This window comes from Tursiops truncatus, chromosome 7, assembly GCF_011762595.2.
Source record: "Tursiops truncatus isolate mTurTru1 chromosome 7, mTurTru1.mat.Y, whole genome shotgun sequence".
Taxonomy (NCBI): Eukaryota; Metazoa; Chordata; class Mammalia; order Artiodactyla; family Delphinidae; genus Tursiops; species Tursiops truncatus.
Window position 1 is genome coordinate 29,250,713 of NC_047040.1, and position 22,719 is coordinate 29,273,431.

The 22,719-nt window shown below is 40.3% G+C and overlaps 1 protein-coding gene across 1 annotated transcript in view; it reads left to right on the plus strand.

Annotated features, from left to right (window-relative positions):
* Positions 1-22,719, plus strand: part of DYTN (dystrotelin) — a 51,525-nt gene that overhangs the window by 5,390 nt on the left and 23,416 nt on the right. The window contains exons 2-9 of the mRNA XM_019938895.2: positions 3,733-3,807; positions 6,564-6,765; positions 8,602-8,687; positions 9,198-9,298; positions 13,955-14,026; positions 14,300-14,463; positions 18,644-18,755; positions 20,227-20,375. Coding sequence (XP_019794454.1) covers positions 3,733-3,807; positions 6,564-6,765; positions 8,602-8,687; positions 9,198-9,298; positions 13,955-14,026; positions 14,300-14,463; positions 18,644-18,755; positions 20,227-20,375 — 961 coding nt within the window. The remainder of the gene's footprint in view (positions 1-3,732; positions 3,808-6,563; positions 6,766-8,601; positions 8,688-9,197; positions 9,299-13,954; positions 14,027-14,299; positions 14,464-18,643; positions 18,756-20,226; positions 20,376-22,719) is intronic.

Here is a 22,719-nt window from a genome sequence, read left to right on the forward strand (position 1 = left end):
CCAATATGTCTGCCTATTCTCTCAGGTCACCTTAGCTCCAGGATTTGCAGTCCAAGGACCATGCCCTCCAACTCCCTGTACTCCAAGCCCAAGTTTCTGGGGACAAGTCCCAGTTCCAGAATCCTGGACTCCCAAGTGTCTGGGAGGTAGTTTCAACTGCCTATTGGACATCTCCATTCAGATAAGGCTTACAGAAACCTCAAACTCAGATGTTGAAAATGAATTCCCACTCCACCTCTATGCACAAACTTTATCCTCCCCCATTATTTCCTACACTCGGTCTCCTTCCCACATCCAATCAGCCACCAATCGCTGTCAATTTCCCTAGAAAATTGTGCCTCATATCTCCCCCCAATTTTCTCTCCCCAGTACCATTCAGATCACTATCATGTTATAGAAAGTAAAAAATTAAACCCCTCCCATGATGTACTCTTGTACCCAGATAAACAGAAGTTTGATATATAACCTTTCCTACTGTGTTTATTGTGTTCTTTCTTGCTATTAGTTTTTATCATTTACAAAAATAGGACCATACTAAGTTATAGACACATTGCTGTGGATTTGGGCTTATAATCATGCTTTAAAACATCTTTCAACCTCAAGATTGACAAAAATTTCTTCTTTTAATTGTCTTAGAGTTTTAAGAATTCATGTTTAACTCTGTAATACATCCTGGTGTTATTTTTGTTTACGATCTGAACTAAAGTACCTATATTATATTTTTCTAAATAGTTATTCATCCAATGGCCCCAACACTATTTATTAAATAATCTATAATTTCCTCATTGATATAAACCACCGATATAAAGGGAAGTTGTTGATTCTCACTGAGTTAAAACATCATCTTTATCATATGCTAAAACCCTATGTATACATAGGTCAGTTTCTGATTTTGTCCTGTTCCATTACTCTACCTGTTCCTGAAATAAGCACACATTGCCTTTATTCTTACAGATTAATTTTATATTATTTTGTCAAGTTCAAAATGGTAGTGGAATTTGGGTTGGAACTGCTTTAAATTTATAGGGGAGAATTCGTATCCTTATGCTATTGAACATTCCTAATCCAGGAATATCCAGTAATGGAGGAAATAGATCTCTCCATTTATTCATATTATCTTTAATATAGCTTTCAATAAAGCTTTATAAGGTCTTACACATTGTTTTGTTTACTTTAAGCATTTTTTAGATGTTAAAAATTACCTGTTGTAACTGATTATTCTTGGTATAAAGCAGTGGTACTCAAAGTATAGTTCCTGGACCAAAAGCATGAGCATCGCCTGGGATTAGAAATGAAATACCCAGGCCCCCCCACCCAGACTCTGGGGGTAAGCTCTGCAATCTGATGCAAGATAAAGCTTGAAAACCACTGATATAAAGGAAAGTTATTGATTCTCATACAATTGTCCTCAATCCAGCCAACTTGCAGATGATCCTCATGAATTATCTGGATAGAGAGGCAATCAGAACATCTGTACATCTCTTCCTTCCTAAAATTTATAACTCTTACTTTTATTTGTTTTTGTAGATTAGAATTCCAAAACAGGGACAGCAAATAAGTTCCAATTCTATTATTATATGCCAGCTCCAATGGACTCATACTGACATCCTGGAGGGCTATCCTTCAAGGGCTATCAAGGAGATTCCGCCCTATCTGGCACAGTGTGGAGGGGACAGGGGTGGTCCTGATGTCCTGTATTTTATTCCTCTGCTTCAGACTAGAGTTGGATCACAGTGGTGAAAAGGGGGATGGGGGTGATTTTTTCCTGACATTAACAGGGATGTCTTTTGTCTATCTCACTTTTATATGAAATTTGCCTTTTATTTCTGACATTTTTAGGATGTTTCCTCTCTTCCTAGATCATGTACCAGTTTTTAAAAAATCAGAATGGCTGATGAATTTTACCAATGCATTTTGAGAATCCACTGGTTCAGTAACTTTTTTCCTTCCCTTAATATATCAATTAACTGTTGAACAAATTTTAAATTCCTGAAATAAATCTTTCCATATCATGGAACATAATTCTTTAATATGTTCTTGAAAATGTTTGCTAATATATTATGTTTTATCTTTGATTTCATCTTAAATAAGATTTGTTTATATTTATATATCTGATTTAGATGGTATTTAGATGAGACTTCAAACTTCAGACTTTTGAGTTGATGCTGAAACCGTCCCATATTGGACAATTTTCCTTGGCCAATTAGACCAATTTCCTTCAAAGTCTGAAATCAGAATTTAACTAGTTTCTCTCAGCAATAACAATATTTTCAATAAAACTTTATCAAATGTTGGTATTACAGTTATGTTAGCCTCCTAACCTAAACTGGGAAGTTTTCTGAGTTTTTCCAGTTTTTAGAAGAGTTGAGTAACAGGGATTCCCCTATCCCTTGAAAGTTTAAAGGAATTTGCCTGCAAAACTATCTCTGCTTATGGTTGTTTATCTTTGATGACTATTTTTCCTCGTCAAAAAGTCTTCTATAGTAATTCGTCTTTCAACTTTTTTTTTCATATGTTTTGATCATTTCTATTTTCTATTACATATACATTTTCTATTACATATACAAATGTACAGGGCATTTGTATATTACATATACATTTTCTGTTACCTAGATATGGCTCCAGAGCTTTCTCTTCTCTTCTCCACACTGTGAAAGGGGTGAATACATACTCCGTGCCTAGTAAGTGCTCAGAAATGCTAGCCACTGATGTAGTGATGTTGGTGGTGGGTAAAAGAAGGTATATTAATCATTTTTTTCTGATTATAAAAATAACATGTGCTCTTTATAGAAAATTTAGGTAATATTGACAAGTAGGAAGACTATAACTAAGAATTCGATCACTCAAAGATATCCACTGTTAACAATCTGATGAATGACACTAGAAATTAAGCTCCACGGGGCAAGAATTTTTATCTGTTTTGTTAGTTGCTATATTTCAAGAGCCTGGAATCATGCCAGGGCCATATAGTAAGAGCTCAATAAAAATCTGCTGAATGAATGGATGGATAGTCATTTTCATATGTAGGGCGCGGTCAGCTAACTGCTACGCAGCAGGAAGCTGAAATAAGCTGAGTCATCCTTCCTGTGGCCACTGCGCTTGCGCTAAGTATACTAATGAGGTTTTAAAGTAGCGACCTATCCGATGCTGGCTCACAAATCGCACCATCGGCGAAAGCCAATCACAGAGCGACACATGTTCTTAATCCCTATATAAGCAGACTGCTCTAGGATTGCGGGGTCTTCCTTCCATCTTTCTTCAACCAAGCTGTGCTCCAATAAAGTGTGATACGAGAAGAATCTTGCGTGTGGCGGCTCGTTATTCTGCCGGTCAGAAACGGCTCGCCGCATTCATAGATGCATAAGTATGTGTGTACATATGACTAGAATATATTAACAAACTGAATTTACATTCTACAGATAGTTTTTTGTCTTATTGTTTCATAGGATATTTCATTTTTATATAAAAAGTGGACAGCTTCATGGAGGAGTCTCCTCACTAGGGGATTCCTTAGTTTGGTGAGCTCAGAGGAGGCTCTCTATGGTCACCTGCAGCCTAGGATAGCGTAGTCCATTATTATTTGTTCCCAGGTAGGAAAGAGAGCTCTAGAACTTGATTTCCTCACCTGCAAAATAAAGTAGGGCTACATGCGCTCTAGGATTTCCTTCTAGGATATGGGATTTATCTAATGAGACAGTCCTTTATCTATGATATTTCATGTTTTCTTTACAGATGCTCTTAATAGTATTGAGAATTCCATTTATAGAACAGCCTTCAAATTACGATCAGTGCAAACCTTGTGCCAATGTAAGTACAGGTTCTCTTGAAATACTTGAAATAATCTGACCCTGACGTGTAATGTAAAATTCATAGAAAACCAAAAACTCCGCCCATGTGAGTGACTGTTGGATCTGGAAGGTTGGACCTGTGCATCTACCCTACTTGTAACAGAGAAGATGGAGTGTGGAAGATACACCTGTGTTCCACCCACATGTAGCTTTGCTGACTGACAATAGACAATAATTCATGGATGAGGATTTTAATTCTTTAAAAAAATGTTCCTACTTGGTTTCTGCAAATTTTTTGTTTGTTTATTTCCTTTTCAGGATACCAATATTGATGCAAACTAAAATCACAAAATAAGTTAGTTTAATATAACTTGTAAATTCAAATATAAACATTTCTAAATTCCTTCTACTACTTAAGACTTGCATTTTTAAGTTGTACCCCTATCTCTTTCTGAACCTGCAAAAGTAAGTTCAGATGAATAATCCTCAGACCATAAAGTTTAAAAATCGCTTGAGAATTTCATGAGAACTACTCTTTTGCATTAAATTTTATCTGATTGAATGCCATGGTTTCTTTTCCTATACCGTTAACTAGGTAAAATACAGTAAAAATTTTTATCCTGTAAAAATTCTCCAAAATGAACTTGGGTCCTGGCTGTGAAAAATGACAGGCATTCAGCATATCTGAAGTTACTGATTTCTAATAAGTTCTGTATTGCATTTTTAAAAAATCACTTTGTGTAATTTATGACATTTATTACAGCAGACCTAAAAAAATTGTGTTTTATATATATATATAAATTGTATTATATATATATAAATTGTATTATACACACACACACACACACACACATACATATGTCATTTTTCCTAAAGGTTGAATTTTTTTTAATATTTTGCCTCTGCCTAATAAGTTAGATAGACCAGTGGTTTTCAAACTGTGTTTCACAGAGTGGACATGGGTGTGAAGTAGGGTAAGAAAGAGCCAGTGAGGTGCGAAAAGGAAGTAGAGGCAAGTCGAGAAAACCCAAAGGGCCAGCAAGGTGGGAAAAGGAAGAATAGGCAAGTAGAAAAACCCAAAAGCCTTTCTCCTCTACCAGAACAACTCTGTTTTGCTCTATCTTCCATATTGCATTTCTGTGAAAGTATCCTTTGAAGAAGGGATTCTTGGCTTTAAAAAAAATTTTTTTTAAATCACTGATATAGACAAATTACTTATATTATTCCAGAAATCAGCAAAAGGCAGAAGATGCTCACTAAAAATTTACCCTCAATCATGTTATTTTCCTGGAGAATGTCTCCTATTAAAGAAAGTTAGTAGCCAATGCTCACATGAGCCTTCATCATTGTTCATATGAGCCTGGGTGTATACAGTGTAATTCGAGGGTGTACCTTTCTGAATTTTTTATTACGCCTGCATCAGAAACAGTGAATATAAATAATATGCATGGGAAATAGTAACAGTACACGAAATCAGAAGTTGAAAAGTTCTACCTATAACAGATAACCAAACAAAAATTGGAAAACAAAAGTCCCTAACGCCGAGATAAACATATCGTGAGCTCCAGGCAGCAGGATCTGGAGAGCCGGAGAGCGTTCCTGCACAAATCTGGTGGTGAGATTAATGGACACCACTATTATCTGTTTTGCTGTAATACAGAAGTCTCGGCAGAAGACGCAGCATCCTGTGTACAGCACGCCAGGCCGAGGTGATAGGTTTTGTGATTGAATAACGATAAAAGAGTTTGCAGTCTCTACCACATGCAGCCACGTTTTTTTCACAGTCACATCCCAAAACATACCCCTCACTTTCTTAGACTCTCCCTTTAAAAGCCGTATCAGAGAACAAATAAAAAATTTTATTATACGTGCTAGATTTGTGGATGTGAGGTTGATTTACAAAGTAGACGGAAGTGCACGGTTTTATCACTTCACAGTCTGAAGCATTTTAAATGCCAGCAGCTCTTGGTGCCACTGACATCCCCATCTCAGATGGCACAAGTGGGTGTTTATTCATTTTGTCTGTCATCCTCCATCTGCAAGAAACCATAGGGTTTCTTCTATCTCATTCTTCCTTATATTTATTGCCTTGTAACATTTTTAGGAGAAGGTGATAAAAAATATGTAAGAAATAAACCATTATTTTTTGTAAGCAACTTTGGTTTTATTAAGTGCCTTTCTGGATAATAATACTGATGAGACCAAGATCAAAAAAATAAACATTACTAAAGCAAGGGTGAGACCTAAGGAGTCTAATTCAGCAACTGCTCTTTTATAAAGATCACTGAGTTTTTTAAGTGATGCATTTGCATTTTTATACACAATATTCCTTCTCGAGCTAGGCTGTAGACAAGAAAAAATGATATTTGAACATGAAAGATGAATTTTCTCAATCCACTTAATAAACAGTATAAAAACGTTTTTCCCAACTTTTCACCAGTGTCCTCACTTCCTCGGAAAGCTATTTTCAAGTTTCTCACTTCTTTCCCTTTTAATTTCCTTTTATAAAGCCACATCCTAGAGGTTATACTGGGAATAATGTTCTAACTATGCTTTACAAACAGATGTACTTTTCCAAAATCAAATCAACTGTTAGAATAGGAACACTTGAATTATACACAAGAGAGATGTATCCAAACAGTGGCCTATGTAATTCCCTTAAAAAAAAACAGCTGCCGTAAAAAACAGTCTTCATTAAAGACTAGATGATGTTTACTTTTTTGAAGCCTTTTGTTCAGATCAGAGGTGATGCAGTGTTTCCTTTGCTTCCTGCAGTGGACTTGATTGACAGTTCTCTGATTCAGCATGTCCTACTACGTCAGAGTCTCTGGGAGGCAAGAGAAAGTGCTGTCTCTGTGCAGCAGCTTTTTCAGGCTCTGCAGGAGCTGTTTCAGAGAGTCAGGGTGGAAAAACCAGGACAGGTGCACCCCAGAGCTCCGGAACTCACTCTGAGCCTTCTCACAACAATGTATGACAGGTGAGGCTGAGGGGACCATGCTGTGACCTCACAGGGGGTGTTTAGTTGCCTCTGGTCGTTGACCAGTTGGGGTTGTCTAATATTTATTCAAGGTTTGATATCTAAGAAGGCTTCTTTGTTTGTTTGTTTTCCTCAAATGTATTATTCAGGAGGGGAACAAAGAAGTACATGCTTATCAACTTCACTAATATGAATGATTCATGGACAGCAAAAAGGGGGAAAATCCACATTTTCATACAGACTCATTTCCACTCTAGAGAAGCACACACACCTTTTGCTAGGGCAGTTATGCATCTATGTATATATATATAAATTACACTTTTCTCTTGAGTTCCCGGTAGTATATGTCTTTGCTTATTCCTTTATAACCCGTTGTCAGTTTCTGTTTGTGAATAACGTGTGCATAAATGGCTAAGCTATTGTCTTAGTCTGGGCTGCTATACCAAACTACCGTAGGCTGGGTGACTTAAACATTTATTTCTCACAGTTCTGGAGGCTGGGAAGTCTAAGGTCAGGGCACCGGCAGACAGGTGGGTCTGGTGAGAACCCACTTCCTGGTACATAGAGGGCCATCTTTTGGCTGTGTCCTCACATGGTGAAAGGGGCGAGGGAGCTCTCTGGGGTCTCTTTTGTAGTAATAGCAATCCAATTCATAAGAGTTCCACCCTTGTGACCTAATCATCTTCCCAAGGCCCATCACTAAATACCATCACATTGGGGGTTAGGATTTCAACATATGACTTGGAGAGGCACACATAAAACAGCTTACACCCTGTCAAAGGCTTGATTATGCATGCTCTAAGTCAGTGGTGTTGGGGGTGTGTGTTTGTGAGTGTGTTTACCACTTTTTTGCCCCACTTCAGTTGTGTTTATCTTACATGGTCTTGACCCAGTAGCCTTCATCCTGTAGAATGGAGTTTTAAAAGCTCACAGTAAATATAAAACATTTGGAAAGTGCAGAAAAGAGTGAAGAAGAAGAAATACCACCCCAAAGCCTGCCTCCCAAAGGCAAGCACAGTTTAACCACTAGGTAAATTCCTTACTAGTTTATTATTTTTGTTGTTGTTGTTGTTGTACAAATAGTATATAAGCATGTTCTCAAGTTATTTTTTCATGATTTCAGTCTCCTTAAGCATTATGATCTTGGCTACCCTTTCTTGTATCAATGCCTGCCTGTAACAATCCGCTGGCATTTGATACATTGTATTTTGTAGGTTTGGAAACTGCACAGCCAGTGGGCACAGGGTGATGAGGCTCTAAGTGAGGGCCTGAGAACGGGTGGATTTTTTTAATATAAATGTTTGCTCCTTCTGCCTGCCTTTTGGTCCTTATCTCTGTTGTTTGGTTTCCCAGCTTGTGAGCCCTAAAGGAAGTGAGACTGCCTGGTCCAGGAGGACCCAGGAAGACCCAGGAAGATGCCTGTGTCTCCAGTGCCTAGGACAGTGCTTAGTACAGAGAAAGCACCCAATAAACATTTGTTGAACACATGAATGAATGAATAAATGAAGGATGAAATATTTTCATTCAATTCTTAGTTCTGTCAAATTCTAGATATAGGAAAACTGACCATGAAAAGAGTGAACTTGTAACACAGTGTCAGAAATGTCCATTCAGGGACTTCCCTGGCGGTCCAATGGTTAAGACCCTGAGCTACTGCTGCAGGGGGCGCAGGTTCCATCCCTTGTTGGGGAGCTAAGATCCCCCATGCTGCACAGTGCAGCCAAAGAAAAAAAAAGAAAGAAAGAAATGTCCATTCACAGTCATGGTTTTTATAAACCACTTCACCAAGAATAACCCTGCCTTCCCCATTCGTATCTCTGTTTTGTTGCCATGCAGCTCGGGAACGGGTTTTCTCAAGCTTGGACCTGCAGCTGCCGCCCTGATTGCCCTCTCAGGGGATAGTCCTCTTACAAAATACAGAGGTAACATATGTAGGAGTTTTGAATGTCTGAAGTGCGGTGACCACCAAATCTCTCCAACACGTTATCTGCTTCACTCACTCCTGTATCCCCGCCACACTGCTCTGGTTCGACAAGGACTCAGCAACACTTAGAATTTTTCAAGATGTTGGTCTATGCTTTCTAACTATTCATAATTTGGTTATCCTTGATATTTATTTGTATAGGGATTATTCAGACACCAGTAGTTATTATTCCCTTAAAGACAGACTCTGCTCACATCGCCATTTACCAAACTTGTGGTCTTTGTCATTGATGTGCTAGATTATCAAAAAGTTGAAATGTGAATGTGTCTTCATTAGTTATCAAATTATTTAGTTTGGGAAGCCTTCAAAACAGCAAGCAAATAACCAAGAATTATAACTTTCGCCTTTATAGCCACAAATAAACTGTTTAGAATTCAAAGCACATATTCTTCGAAGATATATAGCAAGTATTCAGTTTAAAGATTTCTTTCCCCCCTTATGTGTCTAGCTCTTTTTCAGCTCTATGCAGAAAATAACAGGGGAGGTTATAATTCTGGGGGACGCATGACTCGAAGGATTTTGAGAAACCTACTAACAGATCTACAACAGGTAAATCTCTAATACTTAAGAATTCTAAATTTGTTCCAGTTATATTAGTCACATTTATTATTAAAGGATCTGATTTTTACAGTGTCAGTTCTACCTTAATATAGCTCTCCATGCAACCTCTCTCCTCTTTACCTGGTATTATCTGAATATAGGCTGATCTATTGCAATTGCTCCCTAACTGGTTTGCCCAACTCAATCCTCTCCTCTCTGCAACTCTTCCTCCACACAGCAGCCAGTGACTCTTCCAAAATGTAAATGTAAATGCCTAAAATTCTTCGTTGGCCATATTCTGTCATAGAATAAAACCTGAACTCAGCATCACAGGCAAAGCTTTCATGATTTGACTCAATCCTTCTCTTTTCGGAAAGAGGTAAATCATGATACTTATACAAATATAAAATGAACATGTATTCAAAATTTTATTTAATTTGTTAATTAGAAGAGGGCTCCAGTAAGTTACAACTAGTTGAAAGAAATAACCAAAGAACAGACAAGCTGATAGGTTAAGAATGTTACAATGAATTTGCAGGTGGACCCAAGACTGACTTTGGGCTGAAGGGGAGGGTTGTCCCTCAACCAGGACAGAATTTATTTGCATGTCTATAGATCAGAATTATTTGCATTGTGATCAGTTGTCTACAAGTTAACATTAATGTCTACAAAATTATAAAATAGCTTAGTCAAAGACAGTGATGCATATCTCTATAGGTTCAGATAATCCCCATTGAAACAATATCCAGTGGTTTCTTCTGCGTATTTCACAGTGTTTAAGTTCTCCTTCCATCATTGTCACTCTTGCGTATCAAAATTGTTACTGTACCTGACATGCACCAAGTTCTCCATGCCTGACTTGTGCAGGTGCAATCTGTCTGCAACACCACTGCCTCTCCTTTCGCTTGACAAATACTGTTTGTCTTTCAAGATCACTCAAATATCAGTCACCTCCTCGCTGAAAGCTCCTTTAACTCTTGTACATAATTTTGTTATAACACTTGTCAAATGTTGTTGCAATTATGTCCTAGGTATATGCTTTTCCCACTAGGCTGCTTCTCAAGGGCAAGAATTTTATCTCATTTATCTTTATGGCTTGAAAAGTTCTTGATACTAAAGCCTTCAACGGTGCTTAATGGGAACATAGATGAAATGCAACCCCGAATACTCAAATAGTTGCTTTCTATCATTTCCTATTCTTTAAGAATGTACAAATGTAGTGTTGTTTTTATCCATACTAGGCAAGGGAATTTAACCCCCTTAAAGTAAATATGTTTCTTAAATATTAAAATGATGTAAAATCATGTAACCAAGCAAGATCTTCTGCAAATGGGTTAAGCAGGCTCTGGATTATCTTGTATACAGTGGTCACTGTCCTTCTGTATCTTTTACCCCTATTTCAAGGATGTGTCTATTCTTCTTCAAGCCCCTGTAAAATCCCCAAACTAGGTTTTCCTCACCGTGAAGCCATAGTAATTTTCTGTCATTTTTCCCCTGGGTCTGGACTGTAGGGGAGAAAAAAATTTCTTTTTCCTTGACCCATCTTAAGTTCTGTGACTGGGGCCCTATAAATTGGACTGGCAAAAGACAGAATTAACAAGAGAAAAACAAACCAAAGTTTAAATGTGTATGGTGCGTACACATGGGAACACCCAGTGATGAGTAACTCAAAGAGGTGGATGGAACTCAGGCTTGTAAATTATTTTACACTAAACAAAGGGAAGGGGGCTCTGGGCTTCTGGGTGGGGGGAGGCAAGTTATGAGAAAGTGACTGGGAAATAGATGGTGAACAAGGGTTGTTTAGTAAGGTTTGTTATGCAGATTTAAGTCTGTGAGTTTTCCATTAATAAGTGTTGTTAAGAGTCCTCCTCTTCCTGATAGGGAGAGGGAGACACTATTGGTAAAAAGAAATTTCCTTTATAAATGTATATTTCCTTTACAAAAGGAAAACCTGTGCCCTGTTTTTATAGCTTTTTCTGCATCTACTGGTTCTCAATGGCCTTTAGTTCAAAACAATATGTATGCCAAGGGCTCGTATTTGGGGGTGACCTATTCTGGTACCCTTCAGAACCGAGGATTCTGAACTGGGGATAATTATGATACAGGTGGGAGTGGGTAAGGAAAGAGATTATCAGACAGGGAATATGATTTAGAAAAACCTATCCAAAATTACCTTTGCTTTGATTTGCCCTTAATAGTAATAGTTTATGTTCATATTGATTGTAATAATTAGTATTTAATGTATTCTGTAAATTCCAAAGAATATGTAAGATGTTCATATTTTTTAAGTGGAGCAATGATTTTTTTTTTTTAATTCCTAAGGTTCAAACATCATATGTAGTTATTTAAGAGCCGCTCTGGTGGTTGCAGCAGCACATGGGCCCTGTTTTCTGCTGACTCCAGGCATGTTAAGGAGCTACTTCCCCATCAATCCCAACATCTTAGGACTCAAGCTGCGGGGAGCCAGGGAGACTGGGAAAATCTGTCCATGCATTTGTGCAACCAGGCTTGTTACACTAAGGTGTTGAGGTGGATGTAATGAAAGAAGATGGACGGAGGGGCATTTTCCTCCTCCTGAAATCCTGTACTGCTTCCTCACTACTACAGCCGGCCCCAGGCTCGCTCCCCATCCAAGAGGCCCTAAAAATCTGCCCTTGTTTCAGGCTCAACTGAGGTCAATGAGCTGCCGCATGACAGCTCCTGCAGCGCTGTCTCCCCCCCAATGCATTAGTAGGCTTCTGAGAAAGCTGTTAGGAAGGTGGAGATTTGCACGGCAAATTATCATCCCATTTACTACCATTAAGAACACTGAGATGGGTTCCCACAGAAAACTCCAGGCCCTACCGTGTAAGCCCAACCCCTCGCGCAAGAATCGTCATTATCATTCCAAGTGGTGTTCTGCCTGTGCTGGCATGCTATCCAGCCACACTGCATCCTTCCGTAGAACACCTGCAAGAAATTAGTCAAACGGGCAATTCATCCACAAAATCTTTGTGCACACACTTAAAAGCCAAAAGTGTAGGTTAGAACCCACTACAGAAGTGAATTTGCTTTTGACTGGTGTCAGAATCACAGAGCTGGCAAGCGGGTCCTATCTGATCCACATTCCTTATTTTACAAATGAGGCTAAACCCCTTTCTCAGGGCTCAAGGACGCCGTCCAAATAAGTGCTCCAGTTAGCTCATCAGCACTCTCAGGCCAAAGTATGTTTAGTGAGTTATTTTTTCAGACAAAAGCCAAATAGCGCATAGTACTTATTCAGCTGGTGATGGGGTTATTATCAATTTAAAGTACAAGCCATCTTGTCAGGGTTACGCAAATGTTTGTTGACTTCTGTCTGGCTAATTGTCAGCAAAGTGGCTCTAAGTGCCACTTTCCTGATTACAAGAATGTTTATTCGAGTTGATGGACTCAGCAGGGGGGTCTTTGAAATTACTTCTGAGCTTGGGAGCAACGCCTGCTGACAGACTGTGCTGTAGAAGACATCAGATGTGAAACTGGGACCCACAACCAAATGGGCATAAATGGAGGTGACAGGTACATGTATCTGTGCATATAGATAATGTCAGGGCCAAGTCCCTGGCCATCTCGGCAGTCACAAGGGGTTCTCAGTCCCTTAGTTAAACTCCTTAATGGGACTGATTGAAAGATGGAAACCATTGAGTGAGGTAGTATAAATCAAGCCATTGGAATACACATCAGGACTGGGTGTGACAAAGCTTTGGGAGAACCCCTCAACAGAGTAAGGAGTCTTAGAGTGAGATCTCAATTCTGCAGCTAACTTGCATTTGTTTGTTTGTTTTCTTGCTTGTTTGTTGTACCTTGGACAAAATTCCAGGTCTCAATTACTCCTTGCTTTAAACAAAGATAATGACTGCCCTACCTCAGAAATTGGGATTTGTGAAAATGAGACAACGTGAAAGTGTTTGAAAAGGTTTCCTTAAAACTGCCCTGAACTTTGATACAGTATCGTCGTTACTTGTAATTCATAGGTGCACAAGGGCAAAGAAAGATTAAATATTTGACTGGTGTCAAAAGAAGAGAAACAGCCGGGCGCGGTGGCGCGCGCCTGTAGTCCCAGCTACTCGGGAGGCTGAGGCAGGAGGATCGCTTGAGCCCAGGAGTTCTGGGCTGTAGTGCGCTATGCCGATCGGGTGTCCGCACTAAGTTCGGCATCAATATGGTGACCTCCCGGGAGCGGGGGACCACCAGGTTGCCTAAGGAGGGGTGAACCGGCCCAGGTCGGAAACGGAGCAGGTCAAAACTCCCGTGCTGTCAGTAGTGGGATCGCGCCTGTGAATAGCCACTGCACTCCAGCCTGGGCAACATAGCGAGACCCCGTCTCTAAAAAAAAAAAAAAAAAAAAAAAAAAAAAAAAAAGAAGAGAAACAATGCAAGCCCTCCCTGTATTTCCCCCACTACCAGACTTTCTTCTCACTCCTCCTCCCAGCTCTACTTCTTCCCACTTGTTCATTCATTATCTCTATTCATACACCGCACAAAACCCACGCGTGTCCTGTTTGCCTAGACTGAGACAGCTCATCCAGCCTCAGACACCAGATACTTGTGACGCTATGGCCGTAAGCGCCACCGCTCAGGCATGACTGGTGGCCACCTATTTCTCCATTTCTTGATCGCTGACGTGGGGTTTCTTGCCTCTTGTAGATCCCGACTGTCATGGGGGAAAGTCGAGCTCTGTGCTCTGTGGAGAGCGCTACACGCAGCTGTTTCCAAGGGGTGAGTGCCATTCACATGTCCCTTGGACCTGGGGGGCAGACACCACTGCTGGGGGGCAGACACCACTGCTGACCCATTTAAATCACAGACCTACTACTCTACACCGCCTCCTAGACAACCTAATTTAGAGGTAGACTTGCCCCGACTTTGCATGTGATAAACTTCTTAAGCAGAGCCTACAGAAACAGAAGAGAAGATGAAAATACATTTTCATCTCTACAAGAGACCAAAGTTCTGCCTAGAGACACATCTGAGTGTGCCATGGTTTTTCAGGTGTTGAGCCCAGCAATTAAAGAAGAGAAATTCCTATCTTGGTTACAATCTGAACCTCCCATCCTCCTGTGGCTCCCGACCTGCTACCGACTGTCAGCCACTGAAATGGTCACTCACCCTGTTCGATGTCGAATCTGCAGGAACTTCCCCATCACAGGACTGAGGTAGAGTCATTCATCACTATTACATGGACCGTCACTCTCCAAATGGGTCTGGAGTTGGAGCTGCATCTCTCCAGATTGTTTTTTGTGGTCCTTCTCACACATCTAGAACTCAGTTGATTTTGGGGGGTCAATAATTTCCTGTATGAGTGATACTGCTTATAATACATTTTATTTTACCTTCTATAATTAATGGAATATTAAGTTCTATTGACACATACTCTGACCGCTAGATGTTTTTGTTCCTTAAGGGGAAATTTTTTTGTCTTTTGTTACCAAAAAATGCTGTTAAATACTTTGGAACCATCCATAATAATAACAATAGTTTACATTCTTTGCTTTTTTAAAAAGTTTTATTGAAGTATAGTTGATTTACAATGTTGTGTTAATTTCTGCTGTGCAGCAAAGTGGTTCAGTTAAACGTATATATATTCTTTTTCATGTTCTTTTCCGTTACGGTTTATCACAGGATATTGACTATAGTTCTTTGTGCTATATAGTAGGACCTTGTTACATTTGTTAAATGTTGAACAAGTGTTGGGTTGTGTAGTTCACGTGGATCATTTCATGTAAAGCCTGTTACAACTCTGTATAAATGTGCTATTATTATGCCTAATTTGCAGAGACACTAAATAACTTAAACTTAAGCTCACATGGTTAGCAAGTGGCAGAGGCTACCGACCGAATCCAGGGTGCCTGCTTTGCAACCGTGATGCTCTGCTGCCGCCTTGTGCAGACAACTGAGAACATTCCTTGAACCCAAAGGAATGATGAGGCTTTGTGGGAGCAGCTCACGCCAGAGCTTCTCTGGCCTCGAGGAAAAGGCAGATTTGAAAGCTAGGTTTGGACATTGGAGATTCAGACCTTTCCACAGTTTTGAGGATGACAGTCAAAATCCCATATTAGGGAAAGGGTGTTGTAGTTCTCTTGTCAATACAACAATAAAGGGCTTCCCTGGTGGCGCAGTGGTTGAGAGTCCACCTGCCAATGCAGGGGACATGGGTTCGTGCCCCGGTCCAGGAAGATCCCACATGTTGCAGAGCGGCTGGGCCCGTGAGCCATGGCCGCTGAGCCTGCGCGTCCGGAACCTGTGCTCCACAACGGGAGAGGCCACAACAGTGAGAGGCCCACGTACTGCAAAAAAAACCCCAAAAAACAAAAACAAAAATGCCGCTGTGTGACTTTTCCTTTCTCCTAGAAATCTGAGGCAATGTACAGTTTTCACATATGCAGACAGCTGCGTGATCTGGGCATGGCCTTTAACCTTTCTAGACCTTGGTTTCTTCGTAAGCAAGAGGAGAGGTGGGTCAAATGATGACTTAGACTTCTTTTAGCTGTAAACTTCTGAGTCTATTAGAAATTGCTTGAATGTATTACAGTTCTAACCGTAAACCTGTGTTTTTGGCTCTCAGAAAACTCCAGCAATAGCCTCAAGGCTTTTAGTTTCAGTGAGATTCATAAAGACATTTTAGAGCAGAAGTGTTTGCAGATCTGGAAGTATAGCAGGAAGAGGCAAAGACTTGACCTCCTAAAGTAGGAGAAGCTACAAAGCCCAGAGCTTGTTCCTAAGACAAGTGTTCGATTTTAGCAGAATGTGTCACATTTATGCTCTGTGATAGCCATGTAAGTTTGAAATGAAATTAGGGGGAAAAATGTTGGTTCTCTATGAGTAAAGCCATCAACAACAGACCAATCTCATTATCCACACTGCACCCTTTCTTACACACCTGTCGGTAGTTTCAGAGCATGGAGGAAATAAGCCAAGATTAGGGTCAGTGTATTGTCCTAACAAGTCAACTGTAACCATACAGTAATGCTAAATAAAGCAGCCAGGACAGGTGGCTCATCAAATCATCTTTATAAAAAATGCTTTATGTTATAGACTTCATGTCTCCCCAGTTACGCATGCTGAATGATTTTCAAAGCTTTGTAAAAACTTTGCAAGGCCGAGAGGGCAGGGTTTACTAGCCCCATTTTCTTCATTGAAGAAACTGTCATTCATTTAATTTCCTTCAACTAATGTTCTTTGAAAACCTGCGTTGTTCCAGGTATCTTCAAAACAATGAGCTTAAGTTTCCATTTCAAGGTCACCTAGTAACAGTGGCATGTGACTCAAACTCAAGTCTCCTGCCTTGGTGGTCTATTAACAGGGGTTAAAATAGCTGGCTCTCCATTTAGATGGTATCCCTGGGCTCAAAACCTAATGCTACCACTTACTACGTAGTTGTGTAACTTTGTGCAATTGCTTAAACTCTCTTTGAATCAGTTTCTTCAAATGAGGATAATAATAAGAATGCCTTGCCTTAAAGAACTTTCATGGGGATTAACTATGTCAATGCATGTCCACTGCCTGCTACACAGTAAGGGCTCAAAAATGTTTGCTACCGTGCTAGCCCTTCAACACTCTGTATTAATATCCTACCCTGGGACTAGATGTCAGGGACGGCAGTGAACAAGGACTGTGAGAGTTGGTCTCATGGCATTTGCACCCTCCTGCTCTGCCTTCCAATGACTTTGGTCAGAAGCCCTTCTGCCATCTGGCCTCAGGAACATTGCAAGTGTTTTTTTTTTTGTTTTATTTTTGTTTTTTTTGCGGTACACGGGCCTCTCACTGTTGTGGCCTCTCCCATTGTGGAGCACAGGCTCCAGACGCGCAGGCTCAGCGGCCATGGCTCACGGGCCCAGCCGCTCCACGGCACGTGGGATCTTCCCGGACCGGGGCACGAACTCATGTCCCCTGCATCAGCAGGCGGACTCTCAACCACTGCGCCACCAGGGAAGCCCCATTGCAAGTTTTTATTCCTCCATTCTCCACAGTTACCTGTAGGTCTGATAGGTCTGAAAAGCGCTAACCCTTCTTCTTCACCCCAGTCTGCATTACCTTACTCCTCATCTTTCTACCTGGGATTTCCTCTACTTTAATCTCCCACCCAGCATTCTATGCCTAGCATGAGTCTCAGCTCTTCCAGAAAAATTTATCAGACCATACCAGCTCCCAGGGATGTCCCCCATCTCTCCTACAGCATGTATTTTCCATGCCTCTTACTCGGCACTTCATCACACAGTATCTAATTTTGCTAGTTAGTACCTCAAGCTTCCATATCATGTCTTTGCAGCCAGATATGAAATTTGAAGAGCATAGGAATCTTGACATAGTTTAATTTTTATAACTTTGAAGACCGGGGTTGAAAACTCAAATGCTATTGGGGGCAAGGCAAGGAGTATAAATGAGGGCAGTAGTCTGGGGAGGGACTGTCTTATAGGTGTAGCTGTCCCCTTGTCCTCGCCCATTGCTGCCATTGATGAGGAAGACCCTACTTTATGCCGCATCCTCTGTAGTTGAAGCAGGAAAAAAAGTATAGATCCCTGATATTTTGCAGACAAACAATATGATCCCACTCATCCTTAAAAGTTACTAATTCATGGCTATGAGGTCTCACCAGCCCTCCCCAATATCACAACATGTTCCCTGAGTGCCCAGAGACACCCTTCCCTACCAGAGTGTCTCAAGATTTCCGCCTGTCGTTCTGATCACAGGAGATTTAAGATTGTAACTGTCCATAACAGAAAGCCTGCAACACTGATGTGTTAAGAAACTTGGGTGTGGTGGTCACTCAGTCCTGGCTGGTGAGGAACTCCCTCTCTTCCACATTATTCTTTCCTACATACAGATTTCTGATAAATGACACATTTATTTTAAATTCTTTATCTATGGTTTTATTTTCGCCAACACCACACAAGAATACAGGTCCAATATCATCATATCTCACACATTTCCAGAGAAGCTAGAATTCAAACTTTTTGGAAATCTCCCAGTTTCCTTTAAGTTGGCAATTAAATTCCAATTACCTGAATGAATTATGCAGCTACACAAATGTGGCTGCAGACTTAAGGGTCTATCCTAAAGGTTGTAGCACATAATACCCTGCATGTAAAAGACACTTGGTATTTGGGGGGCGGGGTGGAGAGGATGAATCCAGCCTCTATATGATAGTTTGTTGACAAAACTATATTAATTTAATGTCATGTTATAAAAATGCCAACAAAAGAAGACAACTTTATACTCACTCGATAGCTCAGACACCTCCTGTATATTTTAGGGTGCTTATTCTCCACCTGAATAATACTTTCTTTGCTCACCTCCTAGTAGTGATGTAAGTCACACTTCCATTTTAATTGGCAGATACCGCTGTCTGAAGTGTCTCAACTTTGACATCTGTCAGGTGTGTTTCTTATCTGGTCTTCAGAGCAAGTCCCACCAGAAGTCTCATCCTGTGATTGAGAACTGCATCCAGGTAACATCTAATGCCGTGTACCGAACTATTCATGAATCTTATCAGTGAAAGCTACAGCAATTAAAAAACTTTTCCTCCTGGAAAACCACAGGTTCTGCTCCTTTCATACATATAATATTTAAGACTAAGGAAGTGGCAAGCTCAACCTTAAATATCTCTCAATATACATATACTTTCTTTACACTGTAGATTTTAATAAACCTTTTGGGGATAAGAAAAGGCCAGAGTCTAATGTGAAACCATTGACTCCTACTGTGCACTAGAAAATATCTGAGCGGTAAGAGGGGAGAGGCATTGGAAATGGATACAGATTAAAAAGAAAAAGCCCTGGTTTGGTAAAATGACGCATCAAGGTCTCTAGTTGCCAGTACATTTCGGGAATTTTCTTTTTTAACATGTCTTTTCATGAGCACTAAAATTCAAGTAATTTTTTCCTTAGGAAAAACAAAAGAGAAAGATTTCTATCTCAGTTTTGACTGGAAAAGTGTAAAACTAAGACTTCATAGCTGACTTTCAAAATTTTTTAAAGAAAATTATAATACTCAGCAAGAGAATTCAGCTCTTGCTAAGAAGAAAGAGAAATAGGATAATTTTAAAGCAGAGAGCATTTCAATTTTTCCAGAAAGGACACTCTCTTTTCATCACTGAGTATGAGTCCGTTTCTCCATGCAGATGGCCTCATCCCCAAATTTCACAATAGTGAAAAATATTGATTAATTACCTTTACTGAGGACAGTTCTCCCCTCATTCTCTCTTTACCATGAATGGTCCACAAAAGTCATGTGCCTCAATCTTGTCAAATAATTTTCAATGGATATTGCTTTACTAAATTTTATTAACCCAGATCCTCAGATTATTGGCCTATGATCCTCTTGTTTCTAGAAGTCTGGGGAGAAATAGGGCTTATTGATATTAGACTGACACCATGTGGTCATTTTGTTATTACACTTTAGATTTCAAGGGTTGAATATTTTTAATTAAAGGTCTCGTTGCTTTGTTTCCTTTTGCCTTACCTGTGGGGGGGACTTCAGGTGGTCTGAGAATCCATTGATATTTTATACAAGACTAGATGTATGAGGATTTTTCTGGAAATAAAATCTCAGAGGAATCCTCCAAATTAGTAACCACAGGCTTAGTCCTCTTTCATGCCTTCTTCTAGCTTTCATACCTTCTTCTAGCTTTCATACCTTCTTCTAGCTTTAACCTTCCCCATTCCTGGGTTGCTCTAAGGAACAGGAGTTTTTGTAGAAGTTGGGGGGTATTTAATTTGGAAACATATACTATATGTATGTGTATAGAGAGAGGATGTGAAGAAATTCAGGTAGTAAGGAAGTAAGATGATTTTTCTGTGGACATCACGGTAAGTGAAATAATTTCAGAAACTTCCATGGCGGCCAATCCACCCACGTAAGGAAAGAAGACCACTTTAAGACTGATCTGATGCCCCTTGTTCTGTTGGCCATTCCAGCAGGTGTCAACAAAAGACAATACAAAACTCTTCCTCAGGACCCTCAGAAACAACCTGCTCCAAGGGCGCTGTAGGAGGAAAGAAGCTGCGAGAAGGCAGTGGCTGCTGGACCAGGTGAATCCAAGGGATGTGGCTAACCAGGCACAGGCCAGGTGAGTGTCTCCGAGTGACAGTCGCGCAGGTTAGCAACCCAGAGCCTGGGTACTAGGTTATGAAGCCAGCAAGCAGGGGAGGGGTAAAGATGCTGTTCCCCTCTAGAAGCGACCTTTAATTTTAAAGTAGACTGCGAGACAAAAATACCTTTAAGTGGCCCATCCAATCATTTAGAGTTATCCCAACTAAAGACCTCAGGCAGACACAGAAGATTTTTAGTATTAGAGTATTTGAATAACTTTCTCCAACATCTTTCTTTTTTGTTGGGTTACTTTTGAAAGCCTAATTCAGAATTAATACTTATTTTTTAAAAAAGGAAAAGAAAGACACATTCCATCACTCACCGATGAGTGCTATTCACATTTCAGCATTACCAGATCAGGAATTACGCTACAGACACAACTTTTCAACCTTTTCTCCATTTACATTAAACGGAGAGCATTTTCCCTGTCATTAGCTTCCAAAATATCATTTCAATGACCTCACTCTTATCCTTATAAGGAAGTGCCGTAATTCACAAGCAATCCCTTAACATTTTGGTTATTTTCAAATTTTGCCCCCCACCAAAATTCTGTAGTCAGCATCCCTACACACGCATTTTCTTATATTTTATTAAGATAAATTCTCTCAGGTAAAACCATTGCATCAAAAGTTGTGAATTTTGTTAATCCTCAAAATTCAGAATGCCAAACTATGCTTCAGAGGGTCATCTCAAAGGATGTCCCAGCACCACCGGTATCTGAGATCGCCCATCACATACCTGAGCACCAGCCTAAAGATGACTTTTTAAAAGTCTTCATGGGGCTTCCCTGGTGGTGCAGTGGTTGAGAGTCCGCCTGCTGATGCAGGGGACACGGGTTCGTGCCCCGGTCCGGGAAGATCCCACATCCCGTGGAGCGGCTGGGCCCGTGAGCCATGGTCGCTGAGCCTGCGCGTCCGGAGCCTGTGCTCCGCAACAGGAGAGGCCACAACAGTGAGAGGCCCGAAAAAAAAAAAAAAGTCTTCATGACCTTAACTACTGAAGTAACTCCTTCTTTATAATTTAAAATTTCAGAAGATAAAGGAAAGAGGTACTGTTTCCATGGGATTATGATCATCAGACTTTTGGGAGAAGAAAACCCAGAATAATTCATTCACTCTTATTTTATCTACCAGAAGTATAAGAATAGATCACTTTAATCAAATTGGTATTCATTTATTAATTTCTTTTGTAATTCTCTAAACTTTTCTCAGACATCTACCAGCATATTTCCTTCTTGATCCCAGACCCTATTTCTGTGGTCATTTTGTCACTTTTTACAGTTTGGTATAATTTAATGTATTTTTACAGCTCTTTAAAGGGAAAAAAAAAATGCATGTTGACTTTGCATTAGATGCCATGCCTTATACCTGTACCACATTTTCCTAGCAGGTGGTTATCAATGTATTCTTTTTTTTTAAAAAATTTTTGGCTGCATCGGGTCTTTGTTGCTGCGCGTGGGCTTTTCTCTAGTTGCGGTGAGCGGGGGCTACTCTTCAGTGCGCAGGCTTCTCATCACAGTGGCTTCTCTTGTTGCAGAGCACAGGCTCTAGGCGCGCCGGCTTCAGTAGTTGTAGCAAGTGGGCTCAGTAGTTGTGGCTCGCGGGCTCTAGAGCGCAGGCTCAGTAGTTGTGGCACACAGGCTTAGTTGCTCCGCGGCATGTGGGATCTTCCCGGACCAGGGCTCAAACCCGTATCCCCTGCACTGACAGGCAGATTCTTAACCACTGTGCCAGCAGGGAAGCCCCAGTGTATTCTTAAAGTTAGAGAATTTGGATATCATCTTGATGTATAGCTTTAATAGAGTACAAATAATTTAAATTTTAAAATAGAAACAAAGATATCAGATGCCAATTCATCTGTCTTCTTCAGGCCATTTATTTCACCTTTCCCTGACAGAGTGACAGTAAATTAGGACAATTAATCAGCTGGATTTATTGAATACTTGAGATCTTGTCGAAATTCCTCCATTCTCATAGTTAGAACACAAAGATCCATGCTCTTATGTGCATTTCTTTTGGCCACAGAAGCCTGCCTGATCTTTTACAAATTCAAAATATGATGGCATTCCTCACGCACTCATTTTGCCCAAACTTCTGTGCCTTAAACCCCTCCATTAGCTTCCCATTGTTTTTAAGCTAAAACCTAAAAGTTGTAAGATGACTTAGAAAACTCCTGCATGTTTGAGCTACCCTGGGAACCTCTCCAGTGTCATCTCCCCACCGACCTCTGTGCTCCAGCCCTGATTCCTCCCTCCTCCCCATAAGACTAAGCCAGATCCCCCCACTCTTAAGACGTAAACCTTTACTTTAAAGAATTCATAT